At 45.8% G+C, this 21324-nt stretch overlaps 1 protein-coding gene across 3 annotated transcripts in view; it reads right to left on the bottom strand.

Annotated features, from left to right (window-relative positions):
- Positions 1–8915: 8915 nt before the first annotated feature.
- Positions 8916–21324, bottom strand: part of AK8 (adenylate kinase 8) — a 104975-nt gene continuing 92566 nt past the window's right edge. For all 3 annotated transcript variants that reach the window (XM_077284639.1, XM_077284641.1, XM_077284640.1), the window contains 2 exons: positions 9756–9836; positions 8916–9613 (listed from right to left, as the gene is read on the bottom strand). In XM_077284639.1, the coding sequence (XP_077140754.1) occupies positions 9358–9613; positions 9756–9836 (337 nt within the window). In that variant the 3' untranslated portion in view covers positions 8916–9357. The remainder of the gene's footprint in view (positions 9614–9755; positions 9837–21324) is intronic.

The following is a 21324-nucleotide window of genomic DNA, read 5'->3' as shown; positions in this document are numbered from 1 at the left end:
GATGCGAGTGTCTGTGTCATCAGTAATAGGACTGTCCTGTGCTAGTAGGAGAGCTGAGCCACGAGCGTCTGTGTCATCAATAGGACTGGTCTGTGCTGGTAGGAGAGCTGAGACGCGTGCGTCCGTGTTGTCATCAATAGGACTGGTCTGTACTGGTAGGAGAGCGGAGCCACGAGCGTCTGTGTCATCAATAGGACTGGTCTGTGCTGGTAGGAGAGCTGAGACGCGTGCATCTGTGTCGTCGGTAATAGGACTGGCCTGTGCTGGTAGGAGAGCGGAGCCGCGAGCGCCCGTGTCGTCAATAATAGGACTGGTCTGTGCTGTTAGGAGATCGGAGATGCGAGCGTCCGTGTTGTCGGTAATAGGACTGGCCTGTGCTGGTAGAGCTGAGCCGCGAGCGTCCGTATCATCAACAGGACTGGCCTGTGCTGGTAGGAGAGCGGAGCCGCCAGCGCCTGTGTCGTCAATAATAGGACTGGTCTGTGCTGGTAGGAGAGCGGAGATGTAAGTGTCCGTGTTGTCGCTAATAGGACTGGCCTGTGCTGGTAGGAGAGCGGAGCCGCGAGCATCCGTGTCGTCGGTAATAGGACTGGCCTGTGCTAGCACAACACTCCTGATGGCATTATAGGGGGAGGTTAAGGTATATGAATATTATGAAGTGCTGCGGCAGCTGAGGCCTGCTATAATGTTCTGCAGCGGCTCAGGTGTTTATTATGAGGAGCTGCAGCCGGTGAAGGGCTTGTTGCGGGGCCCTATGGCACCTGAGGTGTTTCGATGCGCTGCTGTGCCCAAGACAAGTGTTGGCTCTACAGTATCTGGCAGGTTGGGTAAGTGGCAGACAATGTATCTGGAAGCTTCTTTGCTTTTGGCTGCAGATCAGTGATCTTATGTGATCTCATTCACCCCATGTCTTGGAGGACCTGTTGTTGCTCACCTTGGCACCGGTGGGCCGCTGAGCTCTGGTATTCCGGACCGTGCACCGAGGACAGGGTGTTGTGGACTTTTTCCAATGTCGGCCGGTCCGTACTGGATGTGACTTCCGTGCCATCTGCAGATCAGACCTGGCTCGTCTCTCTGGCCATGTGTTGTTTGCATCATTAAAAGGTAGCCACTTCATAATGGCAGAAACTGCGCCAACCTGGCACTCAGGCCCCGGTCCAACAGCAATGCATCGCGCCCTGCCAGTCTGCAGTTCAGCTTCAGCCGCATTCAGCATGTGTTGTGGGGGCCGTGCAGCAACCACATGGATCATTGTAGTAAATAGGGGGGCTCCTGCCAGATGAGCAGATGGTGACGTTCCATCACGGCCTCGTTTCAGTTTTCTGCCATCGCCTCCAGTTTGGAGCGTGTCCTAATTGACTGGGTCAGAAGTGTGGCACTACTACCCATATCTACACTACTGGGCAGAGGCTGGGAGTGATGCTGCTTCATCTGTCCCTTTGTGATGTGCGGGGGACACGTTCACAATATCTCTGCGTGTCTCGGCTCTGCCCTTCCGGCGTCTGAGAGACTACTACTCCCAGCATCCCTGAGATGAGAGCCACTGCCCTATGAAGAGGCAATCCAGGAGGGTATGTGGGGGATTACATTGGGGGTCTGGTATCCGTACCTCCCAGTGCGGTAATGCAGTCTATCTCCTGCAGATGATGGGGAATGAGACCGGCACCGCACACAGATGTACGTACGCGTCTGTAACAGCCACCAGAAGAAAGACGCTTAGAAGTTGTCACATAAAAAGGAATCCGAGCCGCCGACACCGAATCAACTTCTACACGGCGACTTCAAGACAACATTTCCACATAAAAGGTGTCGGATGCAGATATCTGATGGGAGGAGTGTAGATGGCGGAGAACGTGTGTGCTCCATCACCACGTCCTTTCATGTCGTCTCGCTTCTACATCTGTCCCCTGGCAGCCAGGGACCTGCAGCGGTCTTGTCTTGCTGCTTCTTCCTCCCATCAAAGTTTCTATATGGCAGATCTCTGCCCTGGGCATCTGTTCAGCATGGTGGGAGTTGTAGTTGTACAACAGCTGCTAAGCTGCAGGTTCGAGACTACTGACTCTAGTTCTGCTGCACTGTCTATTGGAGTCTAAGGTTGTCTGAGGTCCACCGGTGCATGGCTGCAGCACAGTCCCTTCCATGCTGTACACTGCAGCTCTGCTACAGCTCAGCACCTACAATCAGTGGCTCCAGCTTACCATATTGTCTGCTGGAGCCTAGGGTCGCCTACAATCTACTTTCTGTCTCATCATAAGCACAAGCCATAGCCCTCTCCTGTGCTTTACACTGCAGCTGTGCTCCTGTAGGAGCATCCAGGCGGAGCAGCTAGCGGCTTTGTTTGTGATAATTAAATGAATGGCGATTGATCGCGGCGCTGCGAAGGGAGCGTAGAACAAGTGTATCTGCATGTTGTGCTCTCACACTCACTGATTAGGCCGAGTCTTTGACAGCCCCGCAGGGAGGCGACCTCTGACCCCAGGCTATGAGCGGAGCACTTCTCAGTGCATGTGAATGAGCTGCAATCCGTCAACCGCACCGCGCAGCATCCGCCGAGCTACTGGAGAAGAACTAATATAATGGTGTGAAGAGAGCGCAGCACAGAATATTAATTGTGTCTACAGGTACCGACCACATCCGCAGACATCTACTGCTCGCTGGTGTCTGCCAGATCAGAGCTGCCAGTCACTGACGGGATACAGGCCGCTGTAGATATACACATTCCCTGATCACATGAGAACACTGAGCCGAAATACCCCGCTGTATCTAAGCCTTCCACATGATACGGACTGCATCTAAGCCTATTAGGTGCGGTACTGTCTGCTGAGTCGTGCTGAACTTCTCACATGATACCAGCTGCTGAGCCGTGTATCTAATCCTAACCTGTGCGATACTGTCTGCTGAGCCGTGTATCTAATCCTATCCTGTGTGATACTGTCTGCTGAGCTGTGTATCTAATCCTATCCTGTGTGATACTGTCTGCTGAGATGTGTATCTAATCCTATCCTGTGTGATACTGTCTGCTGAGCTGTGTATCTAATCCTATCCTGTGTGATACTGTCTGCTGAGCTGTGTATCTAATCCTATCCTGTGTGATACTGTCTGCTGAGCCGTGTATCGAATCCTATCCTGTGTGTGATACTGTCTGCTGAGCCGTGTATCTAATCCTATCCTGTGTGATACTGTCTGCTGAGCTGTGTATCTAATCCTATCCTGTGTGATACTGTCTGCTGAGATGTGTATCTAATCCTATCCTGTGTGCTACAGTCTGCTGAGCCGTGTATCTAATCCTATCCTGTGTGCTACTGTCTGCTGAGCCGTGTATCTAATCCTATCCTGTGTGCTACTGTCTGCTGAGCCGTGTATCTAATCCTATCCTGTGTGCTACTGTCTGCTGAGCCGTGTATCTAATCCTATCCTGTGTGCTACTGTCTGCTGAGCCGTGTATCTAATCCTATCCTGTGTGACACTGTCTGCTGAGCCGTGTATCTAATCCTATCCTGTGTGCTACTGTCTGCTGAGCCGTGTATCTAATCCTATCCTGTGTGATACTGTCTGCTGAGATGTGTATCTAATCCTATCCTGTGTGATACTGCTGAGCCATGTATCTAATCCTATCCTGTGTGATACTGTCTGCTGAGCTGTGTATCTAATCCTATCCTGTGTGCTACTGTCTGCTGAGCTGTGTATCTAATCCTATCCTGTGTGCTACTGTCTGCTGAGCCGTGTAACTAATCCTATCCTGTGTGATACTGTCTGCTGAGCCGTGTATCTAATCCTATCCTGTGCGATACTGACTGCTGTATGTAATTCAGTAATGAGTGAGCGGTGTATCTGTGCTGCTAATGTACAGGTGCTTCTCACAAAATTAGAATATCATCAAAAAGCTACTTTATTTCAGTTCTTCAATGCAAAAAGTGAAACTAATATATATATATATATAGTGTCACATTCCTTGTGTCAAGCCACTCATGACCAGTAGACAACGCCAGAAGCGTCTTACCTGGGCCAAGGAGAAAAAGACCTGGACTGAAGAGTGGAGAGACCACAATCCAAGCTGCTTGAGGTCTAGTGTGAAGTTTCCACAATCAGTCATGGTTTGGGGAGCCATGTCATCTGCTGGTGTAGGTCCACTGTGTTATCAAGACCAAAGTCAGCGCAGCCGTCTACCAGAAAATTTTAGAGCACTTCTTGCTTCCCTCTGTCGAGAAGCTTTTTGGAGATGGAAATTTCATTCTCCAGCAGGACTTGGCATCTGTCCACACTGCCAAAAGTACCAATACCTGGTTTACAAACAACAGTATCACTGTGCTTGATTGGCAGCAAACTCACCTGACCTTAACCCCATAGAGAGTCTATGCAGTATTGTCAAGAGGAAGATGAGAGACCAGACCCAACAATGCAGACGAGCTGAAGGCAGCTATCAAAGCAACCTGGGCTTCCATAACCCCTCAGCAGTGCCACAGGCTGATCGCCTCCATGCCACGCCGCATTGATGCAGTAATTGATGTAAAAAGGAGCCCCGATCAGGTATTGAGTGCATTTACTGATTTCGGATTTTAAAATAATTTTTCAAGCTGGTGTTATAAAGTATTCTAATTTACTGAGATAATGACTTTTGGGTTTTCATTGGCTGTAAGGCCGGCGTCACACTAGCGTGTTTTACGGACATATGAGAGGTGCAGAAAATACGGATTGCATACGGTACAATGATTCTCTATGGCCCAGCTCCTATCAGCCGTATTTTACGGATCCGTATTATACGGTCTTGTACGGCCGTAGAAAATCGCAGCATGCTGCGTTTGTCACCGTATTGCGCAAAAAAAAAATCGCCAATGAAAGTCTATGGGGGCGAGAAAAAAACGGGTTACACAAGGACCAGCAGTGTGACTTGCGAGAAATACGCAGCGGTGTTCTATAGAAAAGCCGGTAATTCAATTGTCGGCTTTTCCTCTCTCCTTCACAAACCGAACATGATATGAGACATGGTTTACATACAGTAAACCATCTCATATACCTTTCTTTTGTTGCATATTCCACTCTACTAATGTTAGTAGTGTGTATGTGCAAAATTTGGGCGCTGTAGCTTGTAAAATAAAGGGTTAAATCGCAGAAAAACTTGGCGTGGGCTCCCGCTCAATTTTCTCCGCCAGAGTGGTAAAGCCAGTGACTGAGAGCAGATATTAATAGCCTAGAGAGTCCATGGCTATTGCCCCCCCCCCCCCCCCCCCCCCCGGCTAAAAGCAAATGCCCCCAGCCACCCCAGAAAGGGCACATCTGGAAGATGTGCCTATTCTGGCACTTAGCCCCTCTCTTCCCACTCCCGTGTAGCGGAGGGATATGGGGTAATGAAGGGTTAATGTCACCTTGCTGTCACGCTCGAGCGTGAGATAATATTCTGAAAAGTTCCCACACTCGAGTTCATATGAGTTCATCCAGCAGACGGCGCATCACCGCGACTCAAGGTAACTATAGGACATTCCCCTGCACTCCATTCATTCACAAAAGTTTACAGACAGGAGCACAGCTGCATTAGCAGGCCCCTGGGTGTAAAATGATTTAACCCCTTCAGATAGATTTACATCGTGGGACGTGACTGAACGACGGAAGGTATGGGATATTGTTGATTTTTTATTTTTCCTTTTTTACAGAACGAGGGTCTTCAGGTGGATTAAGAGTATAATAAAATATTAAAACACCCTGTGTCTTTATTTCATTAAAATACTTTTTAATAATGTGTGTGTTTTATTAACCATTTCGTACTATTGGATTAAAGGGAACCTGTCACCTCGTTTTTTCGGTATGAGATAAAAATACTGTTAAATAGGGCCTGAGCTGTGCATTACAATAGTGTATTTTGTGGACCCCGATTCCCCACCTATGCTGCCGAAATACGTTACCAAAGTAGTCGTTTTCGCCTGTCAATCAGGCTGGTCAGGTCGGATGGGCGTGGTGTCTTCCCCCAGATCTTGCGTAGTTTTCCGTTGGTGGCGTAGTGGTGTGCGCATGTCCAAGGTTCCGAATCCTGCACAGGGGTGTGAAAATAGCAGCGATGTCCGTTATTCCATTGGTGGTCGGTGGGCGCGGCCATCTTGCTTTGGCCGCGCGTGCGCAGAAGCGGCGCTCTGCTGGCCGCGGCTTCAGGAAAATGGCCGCGGGCATCCGCGCGTGCGCAGATGGCTATCGCGGCGGCCATTTTCATGAAGCAGAGTTCGCATCTCGGCTTCACGAAAATGGCCGCCGCGATAGCCATCTGCGCATGCGCGGATGCCCACGGCCATTTTCCTGAAGCCGCGGCCAGCAGAGCGCCGCTTCTGCGCACGCGCGGCCAAAGCAAAATGGCCGCGCCCACCGACCACCAATGGAATAATGGACATCGCTGCTATTTTCACACCCCTGTGCAGGATTCGGGACCTTGGACATGCGCACACCACTACGCCACCAACGGAAAACTACGCAAGATCTGGGGGAAGACACCACGCCCATCCGACCTGACCAGCCTGATTGACAGGCGAAAACGGCTACTTTGGTAACGTATTTCGGCAGCATAGGTGGGGAATCGGGGTCCACAAACTACACTATTGTAATGCACAGCTCAGGCCCTATTTAACAGTATTTTTATCTCATACCGAAAAAACGGGGTGACAGGTTCCCTTTAATAATGGATAGGTGTCATAATTGACACCTCTCGATTATTAACCTGGCTTAATGTCACCTTACAATAGCAAGGTGACATTAACCCTTCATTACCCCATATCCCACCGCTACACGGGAGTGGGAAGAGAGTGACCAAGTGCCAGAATAGGCGCATCTTCCAGATGTGCCTTTTCTGGGGTGGCTGGGGGCAGATGTTTGTAGCCAGGGGGGGCCAATAACTATGGACCCTTTCTAGGCTATTAACCCCTTCACCCCCGGAGCTTTTTCCGTTTTCGTTTTTCGCTCCCCTCCTTCCCAGAGCCATAACTTTTTTATTTTTCTGTCAATTTGGCCATGTGAGGGCTTATTTTTTGCGGGACGAGTTGTACTTTTGAACGACATCATTGGTTTTACCATGTCGTGTACTAGAAAACGGGAAAAAAATTCCAAGTGCAGTGAAATTGCAAAAAAAGTGCAATCCCACACTTGTTTTTTGCTTGCCTATTTTGCTAGGTTCACTAAATGCTAAAACTGACCTGCCATTATGATTCTCCAGGTCCGTACGAGTTCATAGACACCTAACATGACTAGGTTCTTTTTTACCTAAGTGGTGAAAAAAAATTCCAAACTTTGCAAAAAAATAAATAAATAAAATTGCGCCATTTTCCGATACCCGTAGCGTTTCCATTTTTCGTGATCTGGGGTCGGGTGAGGGCTTATTTTTTGCGTGCCGAGCTGGCATTTTTAATGATAGCATTTCGGTGCAGATACGTTCTTTTGATCGCCCGTTATTGCATTTTAATGCAATGTCGTGGCGACCAAAAAAACGTAAATCTGGCGTTTCGATTTTTTTTTTCATTACGCCGTTTAGCGATCAGGTTAATGCTTTTTTTTTATTGATAGATCGGGCGATTCTGAACACGGCGATACCAAATATGTGTAGGTTGGGCTTTTTTTTTATTGATTTATTTTGATTGGGGCGAAAGGGGGGTGATTTAAACTTTTATATTTTTTTTATTTTTTTCACATTTTTTTTTACTTTTTTTTTTAACTTTTGCCATGCTTCTATAGCCTCCATGGGAGGCTAGAAGCAGGCACAGCCCGATCGGCTCTGCTACATAACAGCGATCATCAGATCGCTGTTATGTAGCTAAAATGCAGGTGTGCTGTGAGCACCGACCACAGGGGGGCGCTCACAGCCACCGGCGATCAGTAACCATAGAGGTCTCCAGGACCTCTATGGTTACAATGTACAAGCATCGCCGACCTCCGATCATGTGACGGGGGTCGGCGATGCGCTCATATCCGGCCGCACGGCCGGATGCGGTAGTTAAATGCCGCTGTCTGAGTTTGACAGCGGCATTTAACTAGTTAATAGCGGCGGGTGATCGCGATTTCACCCGCCGCTATTGCGCGCACATGTCAGCTGTAAAAAACAGCTGACATGTCGCGACTTTGATGTGCGCTCACCGCCGGAGCGCACATCAAAGCGGGGGTCCCGACATGTGACGTACTATTACGTCACATGTCGGGAAGGGGTTAATATCTGCTCTCAGTCACTGGCTTTACCACTCTGGCGGAGAAAATTGCGTGGGAGCCAACGCCAATTTTTTCCGCGATTTAATCCTTTATTTTACAAGCTACAGCGCCCAAATTTTGCACATACACACTACTTACATTAGTAGTGTGGAATATGCAAAAAAAAAAAAAAAGGGATATGAGATGGTTTACTGTATGTAAACCATGTCTCATATCCTGTCGGGCTTGTGAAGGAGATAACAAAAGCCGGCTTTTGTGCTATCTCGCGCTGAATTAAATATAAATACGGTATATATATATGTGTGGGTGTGTATGTATGTATGTATGTATATATATATATATATATATACATATATAGACTGTACAATCTTGCCTTGCGCAGGCGTGTACTATGGAGGACAGAGAATGAACTTCAATCCAATATTGCAGCCAGCGGGTAAGGAAAGGGTGAATTAAACACCCGAAAACCCCGCCTCTATGGCTGAAAATTGTTCCCTCCAAATTCAGGTGACAGAGTCCCTTTAACAGAAATAAACACATGAAATAGATCACTCTTTGTAATGACTCTATATAATATATGGGATTCACTTTTTGTATTGAAGAACTGAAATAAATTAACTTTTTGATGATATTCTAATTTTGAGAGAAACACCTGTATCTAAGCTGATAGCACTGAGGTTCAGATGCTCAGTATCGCTTTCTCAATACTGGGGGATTGTGTGGAGAATTGACAGGCGGAGCAGGAGGATCAGCTTCCCTTTAATTCTGCTGCCAGGTTCAGCGCGTGCAGGTATCAGAGCAGCTAACGAAAGCCTGACCGTCACAAACAAAAAAACAGGTGTGTACAGGAACAAACTAAGAGTAGTCATCACCATATACAACTAATAGAGTTGCACTCAAGCAAGAAAATATGAATTGTATTACTGCTCTAGAAAGTAGGGAAAAACGAGAATAGTTAGCGCATAAACTGGCCAATTTATGTGTACCCATAATCGCCTTATTGTGGCTGCCGAATATACATGAATGGGTCAATTTATTCTCATTTTTCCCACTTACTAGAGCAGTAATGCAAATCATATGTCATATATTTCATGTTTTCTTGCTATACCGCTACATAGTGTCACTTTGTTAGTCGGGTATCTGAGCACACTCCTGTGTGGGCCATGCGGAGCGTGCTTAGGGTGATCAGGGAGACGCCGGCTCCCCAGGGACGCGCTGTGGACGGGGGCTGATTACACAGCTCTCGATGAACTCCCAGACCGTGTGCGGGTCTTGATCAGCGTTAACGTGAATGATGTCTTGATAAAACTCCTCCAGATCCTCGGCGCTAGCGTGATACACATCTAACCTCGCCTGAACCTTCTGCTCCGAGTCTGCCGGCTTCTGCTGTAGATGCTCGTGCACCTCCACGTGAGGGGCCGGCTTGTACAGGCTGTGATACCTGGGAGATAAGAGAGCAGAAGTCAGCTGCGGAATCCATCACTTCTGATAATTCAGCATCCGATGGTCCAGCAGCTGCAGTGAGGAGCTTTAGGCTGCCTGTGGCACAGGCTCTGAGGCCACCACGTTCGCTGGGAACCCACCTCTCTCCCGACACGGGATCGGTCATACGTAGTGACAGACGCTCTATAGCCACGTCATCTGGGATGTCCAGAAAGAAGATCCTGGCGGGAGAGAAAGAGTGTGACATCAGAAAACGGGCGGTGTTACATCTGTGTCCCATGAAATGTGACATCTCATTTATGAGCGTTTTATAAAATTTCTCGGCCGTTTAACAGCAGAAGAATTAGGATTTCCCACCAGGTAAAAAAAAAAAAACATTTAAAGAAAAAAAAATTTGGTAACCGCAGCCACAACTGTGTGTGTAAATGTAATTTTAAAATAAAAAAAACTTCCTGAATATTTAATGTGGGATTGTCAGAAAACAGAAATAATAACGACTATCCTGAGCGATTAGAATTAATATTAATGCGGCGAGTAATGAAATATTCATGGGGACAGAGTGGGGAGGAATCGGGGGTGGCAGCGGTGGAGGACCGGGTTGGGGGGGCGGGTAATAGAACGAGATTTAATATACATCGGGACCTGTTTACTGCCTGGCTTGATGTTTAAAGATAGTTTGACAGGACGCGGTGGGAAGCTGTCACTCATCCTTTGAATCCGCGGACGGGGCGACCGGCTGCCGGTGACAGCGCGCAGATTGAGTTTCCGACACAGATGTGTAAAAAAATAAATAAATAATAAAAAATAATTCACCCCATCCCCTTCTTTTTTTCAAAATTTTTCTTTTCCCTCATTTCATAGCCCGAGGCTGACAGTGCGAGTGCGCTCCTTCCATCTCCCCTTCCATCAGCTGAAATTAAGGAATTAATGAGCGCGATATCGACTTTACAGCAGGCCCTAGGAATGTTTACGACTTATTAAATTATAATGCGGCCGGCTGTATAATTTATCAGCCAATTAAAGGAAGTGTTAGTTGATTTGATGGAATGAGGACCTACAAAATACATTTAACTAATAGAGAACTGCGGGCTTCCTTGCCACGGGCTCTGAGCGTCTTGGATTACGCGGCTAATTGCTTGACTTTATGGCGCTGTCACCGATAGCCATGCATATTTCATCGGCCCCAAATACTTCAATTGTGCGTCTTCGTGTTGCTGCTGTAATATGTAGAAGCTCGGCCAAACTTCGGTGTAGTTAAAGTGCTCTTCCCACAAAGGGCCGTCTGCTGCGGGGCAGGAGGGTGCGAGGCGGAGGAGAGTGGGACGATGCGATCTACGGAGTCCTCCTACCTTCATTATACCAGAGGGGTAACACAAAGCCACAGTGTTAAATGTCACCAGGCAATTACATGATTAAAAGGCAGCAGCATACGACAGTCTTTTGTCTTACATCTCACTGACACTCGCTGCGCCAGAGATGGGGGGGGAATGGCGGGAGTTTTACGGAGGATCAATTATTAACCCCTAAGGAGTAGGTCAGGCTCAAAGAAGATTATTACAGCAAATTAGCTACAAAGAATCACTAATAGGTATAGTATAGAATACTGCCCCTATGTACAAGAATATAACTACTATAATACTGCTCTCTATGTACAAGAATATAACTACTATAATACTGCTCCCTATGCACAAGAATATAACTACTATAATACTGCTCTCTATGTACAAGAATATAACTACTATAATACTGCCCCCTATGTACAAGAATATAACTACTGTAATTCTGCCCCCTATGTACAAGAATATAACTAAAATAATACTGCTCCGTACCTACAAGAATATAACTACTGTAATACTCCTATATACAAGAATATAACTACTATAATACTGCCCCATACGTACAAGAATATAACTACTATAATACTGCCCCCTATGTACAAGAATATAACTACTATAATACTGCCCCTACGTACAAGAATATAACTACTATAATACTGCCCCTACGTACAAGAATATAACTGCTATAATACTGCCCCCTACGTAGAATATAACTGCTATAATACTGCCCCCTACGTACAAGAATATAACTGCTATAATACTGCCCCCTACGTACAAGAATATAACTGCTATAATACTGCTCCCTACGTAGAAGAATATAACTGCTAGAATACTGCCTCCTACCTACAAGAATATAACTGCTATAACACTGCCCCTACGTACAAGAATATAACTGCTATAACACTGCCCCTACGTACAAGAATATAACTGCTATAATACTGCTCCCTACGTAGAAGAATATAACTACTATAATACTGCCCCTATGTACAAGAATATAACTACTATAATACTGCCCCTATGTACAAGAATACAACTACTATAATACTGCCCCCTATGTACAAGAATACAACTACTATAATACTGCCCCTATGTACAAGAATACAACTACTATAATACTGCCCCTATGTACAAGAATACAACTACTATAATACTGCCCCTATGTACAAGAATACAACTACTATAATACTGCCCCTATGTACAAGAATACAACTACTATAATACTGCCCCTATGTACAAGAATACAACTACTATAATACTGCCCCTATGTACAAGAATACAACTACTATAATACTGCCCCCTATGTACAAGAATACAACTACTATAATACTGCCCCTATGTACAAGAATACAACTACTATAATACTGCCCCCTATGTACAAGAATACAACTACTATAATACTGCTCCTACGTACAAGAATACAACTACTATAATACTGCTCCTACGTACAAGAATACAACTACTATAATACTGCTCCTACGTACAAGAATACAACTACTATAATACTGCTCCTACGTACAAGAATACAACTACTATAATACTGCTCCTACGTACAAGAATATAACTATTATAATACTGCCCCTACGTACAAGAATACAACTACTATAATACTGCCCCTACGTACAAGAATACAACTACTATAATACTGCCCCTATGTACAAGAATACAACTACTATAATACTGCCCCTATGTACAAGAATACAACTACTATAATACTGCCCCCTATGTACAAGAATACAACTACTATAATACTGCCCCTATGTACAAGAATACAACTACTATAATACTGCCCCCTATGTACAAGAATACAACTACTATAATACTGCTCCTACGTACAAGAATACAACTACTATAATACTGCTCCTACGTACAAGAATACAACTACTATAATACTGCTCCTACGTACAAGAATACAACTACTATAATACTGCTCCTACGTACAAGAATACAACTACTATAATACTGCTCCTATGTACAAGAATATAACTACTATAATACTGCTCCTATGTACAAGAATATAACTACTATAATACTGCTCCTATGTACAAGAATATAACTACTATAATACTGCCCCCTATGTACAAGAATATAACTACTATAATACTGCCCCCTATGTACAAGAATATAACTACTATAATACTGCTCCTATGTACAAGAATATAACTACTATAATACTGCTCCTATGTACAAGAATATAACTACTATAATACTGCTCCTATGTACAAGAATATAACTACTATAATACTGCCCCCTATGTACAACTACTATAATACTGCTCCTATGTACAAGAATATAACTACTATAATACTGCTCCTATGTACAAGAATATAACTACTATAATACTGCCCCCTATGTACAAGGATGTAACCACCATAACGCCGCCCCCAGTGGCAGTTTTCCCTTTTCCGTGACACGTCCCTTATAAATGGCGCACTACTGCTGGCATGACGGATTTTTCTTGTACGTCTCCGTCTGCTCTCGGGATCTGATCTTGCTATAAATACTCATTGGAAGATGAGACCTGTTTGCATTCGCAATAGATTGACAAGCGGGCACGCTCGTCCTTTGGCCCGCTCACAAACAGCTGCTCACCCCTCGGCGCAGTAAGACTAGATTAGGAGAGCGTCCTTCCCTTTATAATTAATTACCGGCTACAATTAGCACAGTTATCTCAGCTTTCATTAAGAGCAGATAAAGGGGTATCTGGGAGGGGTGAGTGCATTATAGAGCCGTATGACACGGCGGGTAACGAGATAGCCGTTAATTAATAAGAACTGTCAGGTGAACGGTCTCGTCTCCAGTCATCGCTATCCTTTCCGTAATGAAATCCCGCTATCTGTCCCTACGTCCGCCCTGGAGCTACTAAGTCAATTAACTTAATGCTATGCAAATGAACCGGTTCCCCTCGTTATTAGCTCCGAGCTGACGATGGTTAATAGTATAATTGGCCCTTCAGCGGGGTAATTAGACATGACTTTTTCCATTAGACTTACAAGCCTAATTATTGTGGATGGGAGCGAGGGGACGTCTCCTGGTGCGCTATGGCAAATATAGACAAAACTCTGGGGTCACGCCGTGGGGGAGTCATAGGCCGCTCGCTGGGAATCCTGCTGTACAGGGGCAGGCGCAGCATTGGGGGGACGCGACATTAACCACATCACTTTCCAGGGGTTAGAAGCCAATAGTTTGGCAGCAAACTGGAAAATAACAGATAAATAATGGAAGAAGGGGTCATCAGCAGCACAGAGTATTTACGTCATCTCACGTGATGTAGGTGAAGACAGGGCATAAGGTGACAGAGGTGGCATTACGATTTTTGGGGGACGAGAATGGAAACAAACAGACACACATTGGGAGAGACGGAGTCCCGGCAGCACAGAGTATTTCAGGATGGAACCTACTGATCTGCCCGCGCATGGGATGGCGTATGTGAGGCTGGGTGCAGGGGACGGGACTGTCTCATGACTTGTAATCCGGCTTTGAAACCAGTGGGAAGTTAGAGACACATCCCAGCAGCACAGAGTGTTTCAGGAGTAACTCATCCATGAATTTGCCTCAGTTCCTTTGAAGTGGGATAAAAGCAGCCAATCAGCAGCCAGCTAGACGATGCAACCACTTCATCCTGGGCAGGCAGGGGTCGCGCGGATGAGACCGGCACCCTACAGATCAGAGATCCAGGCAGGCTACAATATGGCAGCCGGCACTCGGCAAAGAGTTTCCGCAGCTTTTCTGATCCTTCCAAACTTCAGAGTAATATGATGCAGGTCGTCTGCAACATTCTGCTGCCTCTGGGCATCATCTCTCCGGAGAGCGCCCTGCTATATAATATATGACCATGTAATCACGCGGGTGTACGGTCAGGGCACGGTGCCCTGGGGGCGCGGCGTCCTGGGGGCACAGAATATGGAGGTCTGTCTTTATTTGCCCCAAGTCAAAAGAAAAATTGCTCTATTAAAGTTTAGTGGCCCAGATTTCAGGAGGGAAATGAATGCGGAGGCTCCGCTGTGCGACTACAGATCTCAGCAGGTGGAAGCGTCTGCAGCGGGCGCCATACTGTGGGCAGCTGCCCAGATCCTCTCATGTAGGCATCATCTACAGTAAGAGGGCAAACGGGCACAATCAGAGGAAAAGTATAATAGAAACACATCACCACGTCTGTGTTATCACCCACTCCTGGGTTTGGCTACAAATACTGATGTGAAATACTGACCAAATACTGATAGTGTGAACATGGCCTAAAAGAGAGCCGAAGCCAAAGCAACACCACAAAACTGGAGTTCTCGATTGTAGTAGTACCCTATTGGAACAGTGCTGCAGTGTAAAGAATGGGGAAAGCAATAACTCAATGGAGTGAACAACTGAGGAGTCAATCTGAACAAGTGAGGCTGCAGTATAAGGCTGTGTGCACACGTTGCAGATTTTTTGCGTTTTTTTCGCTATAAAACCGCGAACAAAACGCATACATTATGCTTCCCATCATTTAAAATCCGCAAAAAAAACGCATGCGGATTTCTTGCGGAAAATGTCCTGTTTTACTCAGGAAATTTCTGCAAGAAATCCTGAACGTGTGCACATAGCCTTAGCTGCAAGTTACTGATCATAGACATGCCCTAGAGGAGCAGTGTAGAGAATTGAGGAAATACGGTACTCCGATCATGGCTGTGTCCTGCTGGAACATAGCAGAAGTATAAAGCATAGGGGAAATACTCTGATCATGGCTGTGTCTTGATGGAACATAGAAGTATAAAGCATAGGGGAAATACTCCGATCATGGCTGTGTCCTGATGGAACATAGCAGAAGTATAAAGCATAGGGGAAATACTCCGATCATGGCTGTGTCCTGATGGAACCTAGAAGTATAAAGCATAGGGGAAATACTCTGATCATGGCTGTGTCCTGATGGAGCATAGCAGAAGTATAAAGCATAAGGGAAATACTCCAATCATGGCTGTGTCCTGATGGAACATAGCAGAAGTATAAAGCATAGGGGAAATACTCCAATCATGGCTGTGTCCTGATGGAACCTAGAAGTATAAAGCATAGGGGAAATACTCTGATCATGGCTGTGTCCTGATGGAACATAGCAGAAGTATAAAGCATAGGGGAAATACTCCAATCATGGCTGTGTCCTGATGGAGCATAGCAGAAGTATAAAGCATAGGAGAAATACTCCGATCATGGCTGTGTCCTGATGGAGCATAGCAGAAGTATAAAGCATAGGGGAAATACTCTGATCATGGCTGTGTCCTGATGGAGCATAGCAGAAGTATAAAGCATAGGGGAAATACTCCAATCATGGCTGTGTCCTGATGGAGCATAGCAGAAGTATAAAGCATAGGGGAAATACTCCGATCATGGCTGTGTCCTGATGGAGCATAGCAGAAGTATAAAGCATAGGGGAAATACTCCAATCATGGCTGTGTCCTGATGGAGCATAGCAGAAGTATAAAGCATAAGGGAAATACTCCGATCATGGCTCTGTCCTGATGGAGCATAGCAGAAGTATAAAGCATAGGGGAAATACTCCGATCATGGCTGTGTCCTGATGGAGCACAGCAGAAGTATGAGGGTATGTGCACACGTTGCTGAATGGTGTGTGGATTTTTCCGCACTGATTTTGGTAAATCCGCACTGCGGATTTACTGCGGAATTACCGTGGTTTTTGTGCAGATTCCACCTGTGGTTTTACACCTGCAGGTTCCTATTGAGGAGCAGGTGCAAACCGTTGCGGAATCCGCACAAAGAATTGACATGCAGCGGAATAAACAACACAGCGTTTCCACGTTTTTTTTTTTCCGCAGCATGTGCACTTTGTTTTCCATAGGTTTACATGGTACTGTAAACTCATGGAAAACTGCTGCCGATTTGCAGCAAAATTCGCAGCCTAAAGCCTAAGGCCGGGGTCACACATGCGTGTTTTACGGACGTAAGAGCGCAGAAACTACGTCCGTAAAACTCGCATTAAATACGGCACAATTATTCTCAATGGGGCTGCTCCTATTAGCCGTATATTACGGTTCAGTATTATACGGCTTTCTACGGCCGTACAAAATCGCAGCATGCTGCGTTTGTCAGCGTATTGCGCAAAAAAATCGCCAATGAAAGTCTATGGGGGCGAGAAAAATACGGATTCCACACGGACCAGCAGTGTGACTTGCGAGAAATACGCAGCGGTGTTAGTGAAAAGTCGGTAATTCAATTGCCGGCTTTTCATTTCTCCTGCACAAACCCGACAGGATATGAGACATGGTTTACATACAGTAAACCATCTCATATCCCTTTTTTTTTTGCATATTCCACACTACTAATGTTAGTAGTGTGTATGTGCAAAATTTCAGCGCTGTAGCTGCTGAAATAAAGGGTTAAATGGCGGAAAAAATTGGCGTGGGCTCCCGCGCAATTTTCTCCGCCAGAATGGTAAAGCCAGTGACTGAGGGCAGATATTAATAGCCAGGAGAGGGTCCATGGTTATTGGCCCCCCCGTGGCTACAAACATCTGCCCCCAGCCACCCCAGAAAAGGCACATCTGGAAGATGCGCCTATTCTGGCACTTGGCCACTCTCTTCCCACTCCCTGTAGCGGTGGGATATGGGGTAATGAAGGGTTAATGCCACCTTGCTATTGTAAGGTGACATTAAGCCAGATTAATAATGGAGAGGCGTCAATTATGACACCTATCCATTATTAATCCAATTGTTTGAAAGGGTTAAAAAAAACACACACATGATTTAAAAGTATTTTAATGAAATAAACACAGCGGTTGTTTTAATAATTTATTGTTCTCTCAATCCATTTCCAGGCCCTCGCTTGGCAAAATAATAAACGCACAAGATACATACCTTCTGGTGAACCGTCTCGTCCCACGAGGTAATCCATCTGAAGGGGTTAACTAATATTACAGGCAGGAGCCCTGCTAATGCAGCGTTGTGCTCCTGCTTGTAATTCCCCAGCGAATGAATGAAATGTAGGTCATTGACCTACATTTCCTTCAGTCGCGGTGATGCGCCCCCTGGTGGATGTCCTCATATGACCTGGAGCGTGGGAAAAAGTTCCCAGGCTGCAGTTCATGAGAACATCCAGCAGGGGCGCATCACCGCGACTCAATGTAAGTATAGATCACTGCTTTCCTTTCAGCACCCGGGGATTACAGGCACGAGCGAGTGGTTTATCGCAGCTCGTGCCTGTAATATTAGTTAACCCCTTCAGATGGATTACCTCGTGGGACGTGATAGGACATCAGAAGGTATGTATCTTGTGCGTTTATTATTTTGCCAAGCGAGGGCCTGGAAATGGATTGAGAGAACAATAAATTATTAAAACAACCGCTGTGTTTATTTCATTAAAATACTTTTAAATCATGTGTGTGTGTGTTTTATTAACCATTTCGTACTATTGGATTAATAATGGATAGGTGTCATAATTGACACCTCTCCATTATTAATCTGGCTTAATGTCACCTTACAATAGCAAGGTGGCATTAACCCTTCATTACCCCATATCCCACAGCTACACGGGAGTGGGAAGAGAGTGGCCAAGTGCCAGAATAGGCGCATCTTCCAGATGTGCCTTTTCTGGGGTGGCTGGGGGCAGATGTTTGTAGCCAGGGGGGGCCAATAACCATGGACCCTCTCCTGGCTATTAATATCTGCCCTCAGTCACTGGCTTTACCACTCTGGCGGAGAAAATTGCGCGGGAGCCCACGCCAATTTTTTCCGCCATTTAACCCTTTATTTTAGCAGCTACAGCACTGAAATTTTGCACATACACACTACTAACATTAGTAGTGTGGAATATGCAAAAAAAAAAGTGGATATGAGATGGTTTACTATATGTAAACCATGTCTCATATCATTTCGGGTTTGTGCAGGAGAAATGAAAAGCCGGCAATTGAATTACCGACTTTTCACAGATATCGCGCTGAATGAAATCTAAATACAGACTATATATATATGTGTCTCAATGACATATATATATATATACTGTATATATGTTTTCCCTAACATTTGAGCACATAAATCCATTAGATGTCGGTTTTGAAAGCCTGCGCGAAAATCTCGCAGTACGGATGCCATACGGATTACATACGGAGGATGCCATGCGCAAAATATGCTGACACACCCTGACTACGGATCACTATTTTGGGAACATTTCTCCGTATTACGGCCGTAGTACGGACGTATAATACGTGGCGTATTGTCTTACGCCAAGTGTGACCCCAGCCTAAAGCATAGGGGAAATACTCTGATCATACTTTTGCATTAATAAGATATAAGAAACTACCACTGTAGAGCACAAATAGCAGGGAGGTCTGAATATGGCAGGTGACTGAGTTGTGAAGTAACCACAAGCCCCAGCGGGGCTAGCACAGCATGCTGAGACTTGTGGTGTATCTGTATGCTGCGGCAGATCTCGTGCCTTTCCCTTCTTTGGAGTGATGAGATGGGGCAGCCGTGATGGGTTTTCGACCCGTGCTCATGTTGACTTGACCTCTCCGGACCGGCCGTGTATTGCAGGTTCTGCGGCTTGGTGCGTTGTCCCCTCTAGTAATTGCATCATCCGCTCTGCAGCCTCTGACGATCGCTCCCGCTCCCCGTCCTCCCTCCAGGGTCCCGCATGCCGCTCGCTGGAAAACATTTATTCTACTTTGTCAATACCAATTTCGAGGGTAAATATGTCTTGTCTCTGCGCCTGAGCTGAGAAATGGGGTTATTAATAGGTGCGCTGCAGCCGGCCTCAGCTACGGAAATAGTCAGATGACTGGTGCCAGACTGCCCTCGGCAAAACTAGTCCTGGCAGAAGCTGGCATTCCATTCTGGGTCTTGTAGTGCACCCAATGATATTCCTGGGCCATAGCATTATGTATCGTTGCACTGATGGATCTAATCAAAGTCCTGGATGGGGCGTCTGGGCACAATATGTGAGGGCCCCTACATATAGTGTAATAGTACCACACAGTGCCCATATAATGTAATAGCACCATATTGTGTAATAGAACCACACAGTGCCCATATACTAGTACCACACAGTGTCCGAATAGTGTAATAGTACCACATAGTGCCCATGTAATAGCACCATATTATGCAATAATACCACACAGTGCCCATATAATATAATGGTACCACATAGTGTCCGAATAGTGTAATAGTATCACACAGTGCCCATTTACAATATGTCACAAAATTGAGAACACAGCTCACATTTTTGTAAATTTTATTATATCTTTTCATGGGACAACACTGAAGATATGACAATTTGACACAATGTAAAGTAGTCAGTGTACAGCCTGTATAACAGTGTACATTTGGTGTGACCTTTAAATAACTCAACACAGCCATTAATGTCTAAACCGCTGGCAACAAAAGTGAGTACCCCATTAGCCATTTTTCCTCCTCGGTGATTGTGACTCATTAGTGTTACAAAGTCCCAGGTGTGAATGGGGAGCAAGTGTGGTAAATTTGGTGTTCTCGCTCTCACACATTCTCATACCAGTCACTGGAAGTTCAACATAGCTCCTTATGGCAAAGAACTCTCTGGGGATTTGTAAAAAAAAAAAAGAATTGTTCCTTTACATAAAGATGGCTGAGGCAATGAGAAGATTGCCAACACCCTGACGCTGAGCTGCAGCACGGTGGCCAAGACCATACAGAGGGTTAACAAGACAGGTTCCCCTTCAGAACTGGCCTCGCCATGGTCGACCAAAAAGGTTAAGTGCACCTTCTCTGCGTCATACTCTATCTAGAGGTTTTCTTTTCAAAATAGATGTAGTATGAGCGCTGCCAGCATTGCGGCACAGGTTACAGGGGTGGGAAGGTCCACTTGTCAGTGCTCAGACCATACGTCGTACACTGCATCAAATTGGTCTGCATGGCTGTTGTCCGAGGAGGAAGCCTCTTCTAAGGATAGTGCACAAGAAAGCCTTCAGTTTGCTGAAGACAAGCAGACTAAGGTCATGGATTACTGGAACTATGTCCTGTGGTCTGATGAGACCAAGATTGGTTCAGATGGTGTCAAGCGTGTGTGCCGGCAACCAGGTGAGGAGCACAAAGACAATTGTGTCCTGCCTACAGTCAAGCATGGTGGTGGAAGTGTCATGGTTTGGGGCTGCATGAGTGCTGCCGGCTGTGTGGAGCTATAATTCATTGAGGGAACCATGAATGCCAACATGTACTGTGACATACTGAAGCAGAGAATGATCCCCTCCCTTTGGAAACTGGATCGCAGGGCAGTATTCCAACATGATAACAACCCCAAACACACCTTCAAGACGACTACTGCCTTGCTAAAGAAACTGAGGGTAAAGGTGCTGGACTGGCCAAGCATGTTTCCAGACCTAAACCCTATTGAACATCTGTGGGGCATCCTCAAACGGAAGATG

The sequence above is a fragment of the Ranitomeya variabilis genome, chromosome 2 (assembly GCF_051348905.1).
Source record: "Ranitomeya variabilis isolate aRanVar5 chromosome 2, aRanVar5.hap1, whole genome shotgun sequence".
Lineage (NCBI taxonomy): Eukaryota > Metazoa > Chordata > Amphibia > Anura > Dendrobatidae > Ranitomeya > Ranitomeya variabilis.
This window is presented reverse-complemented; position numbering and strand designations above follow the sequence as displayed.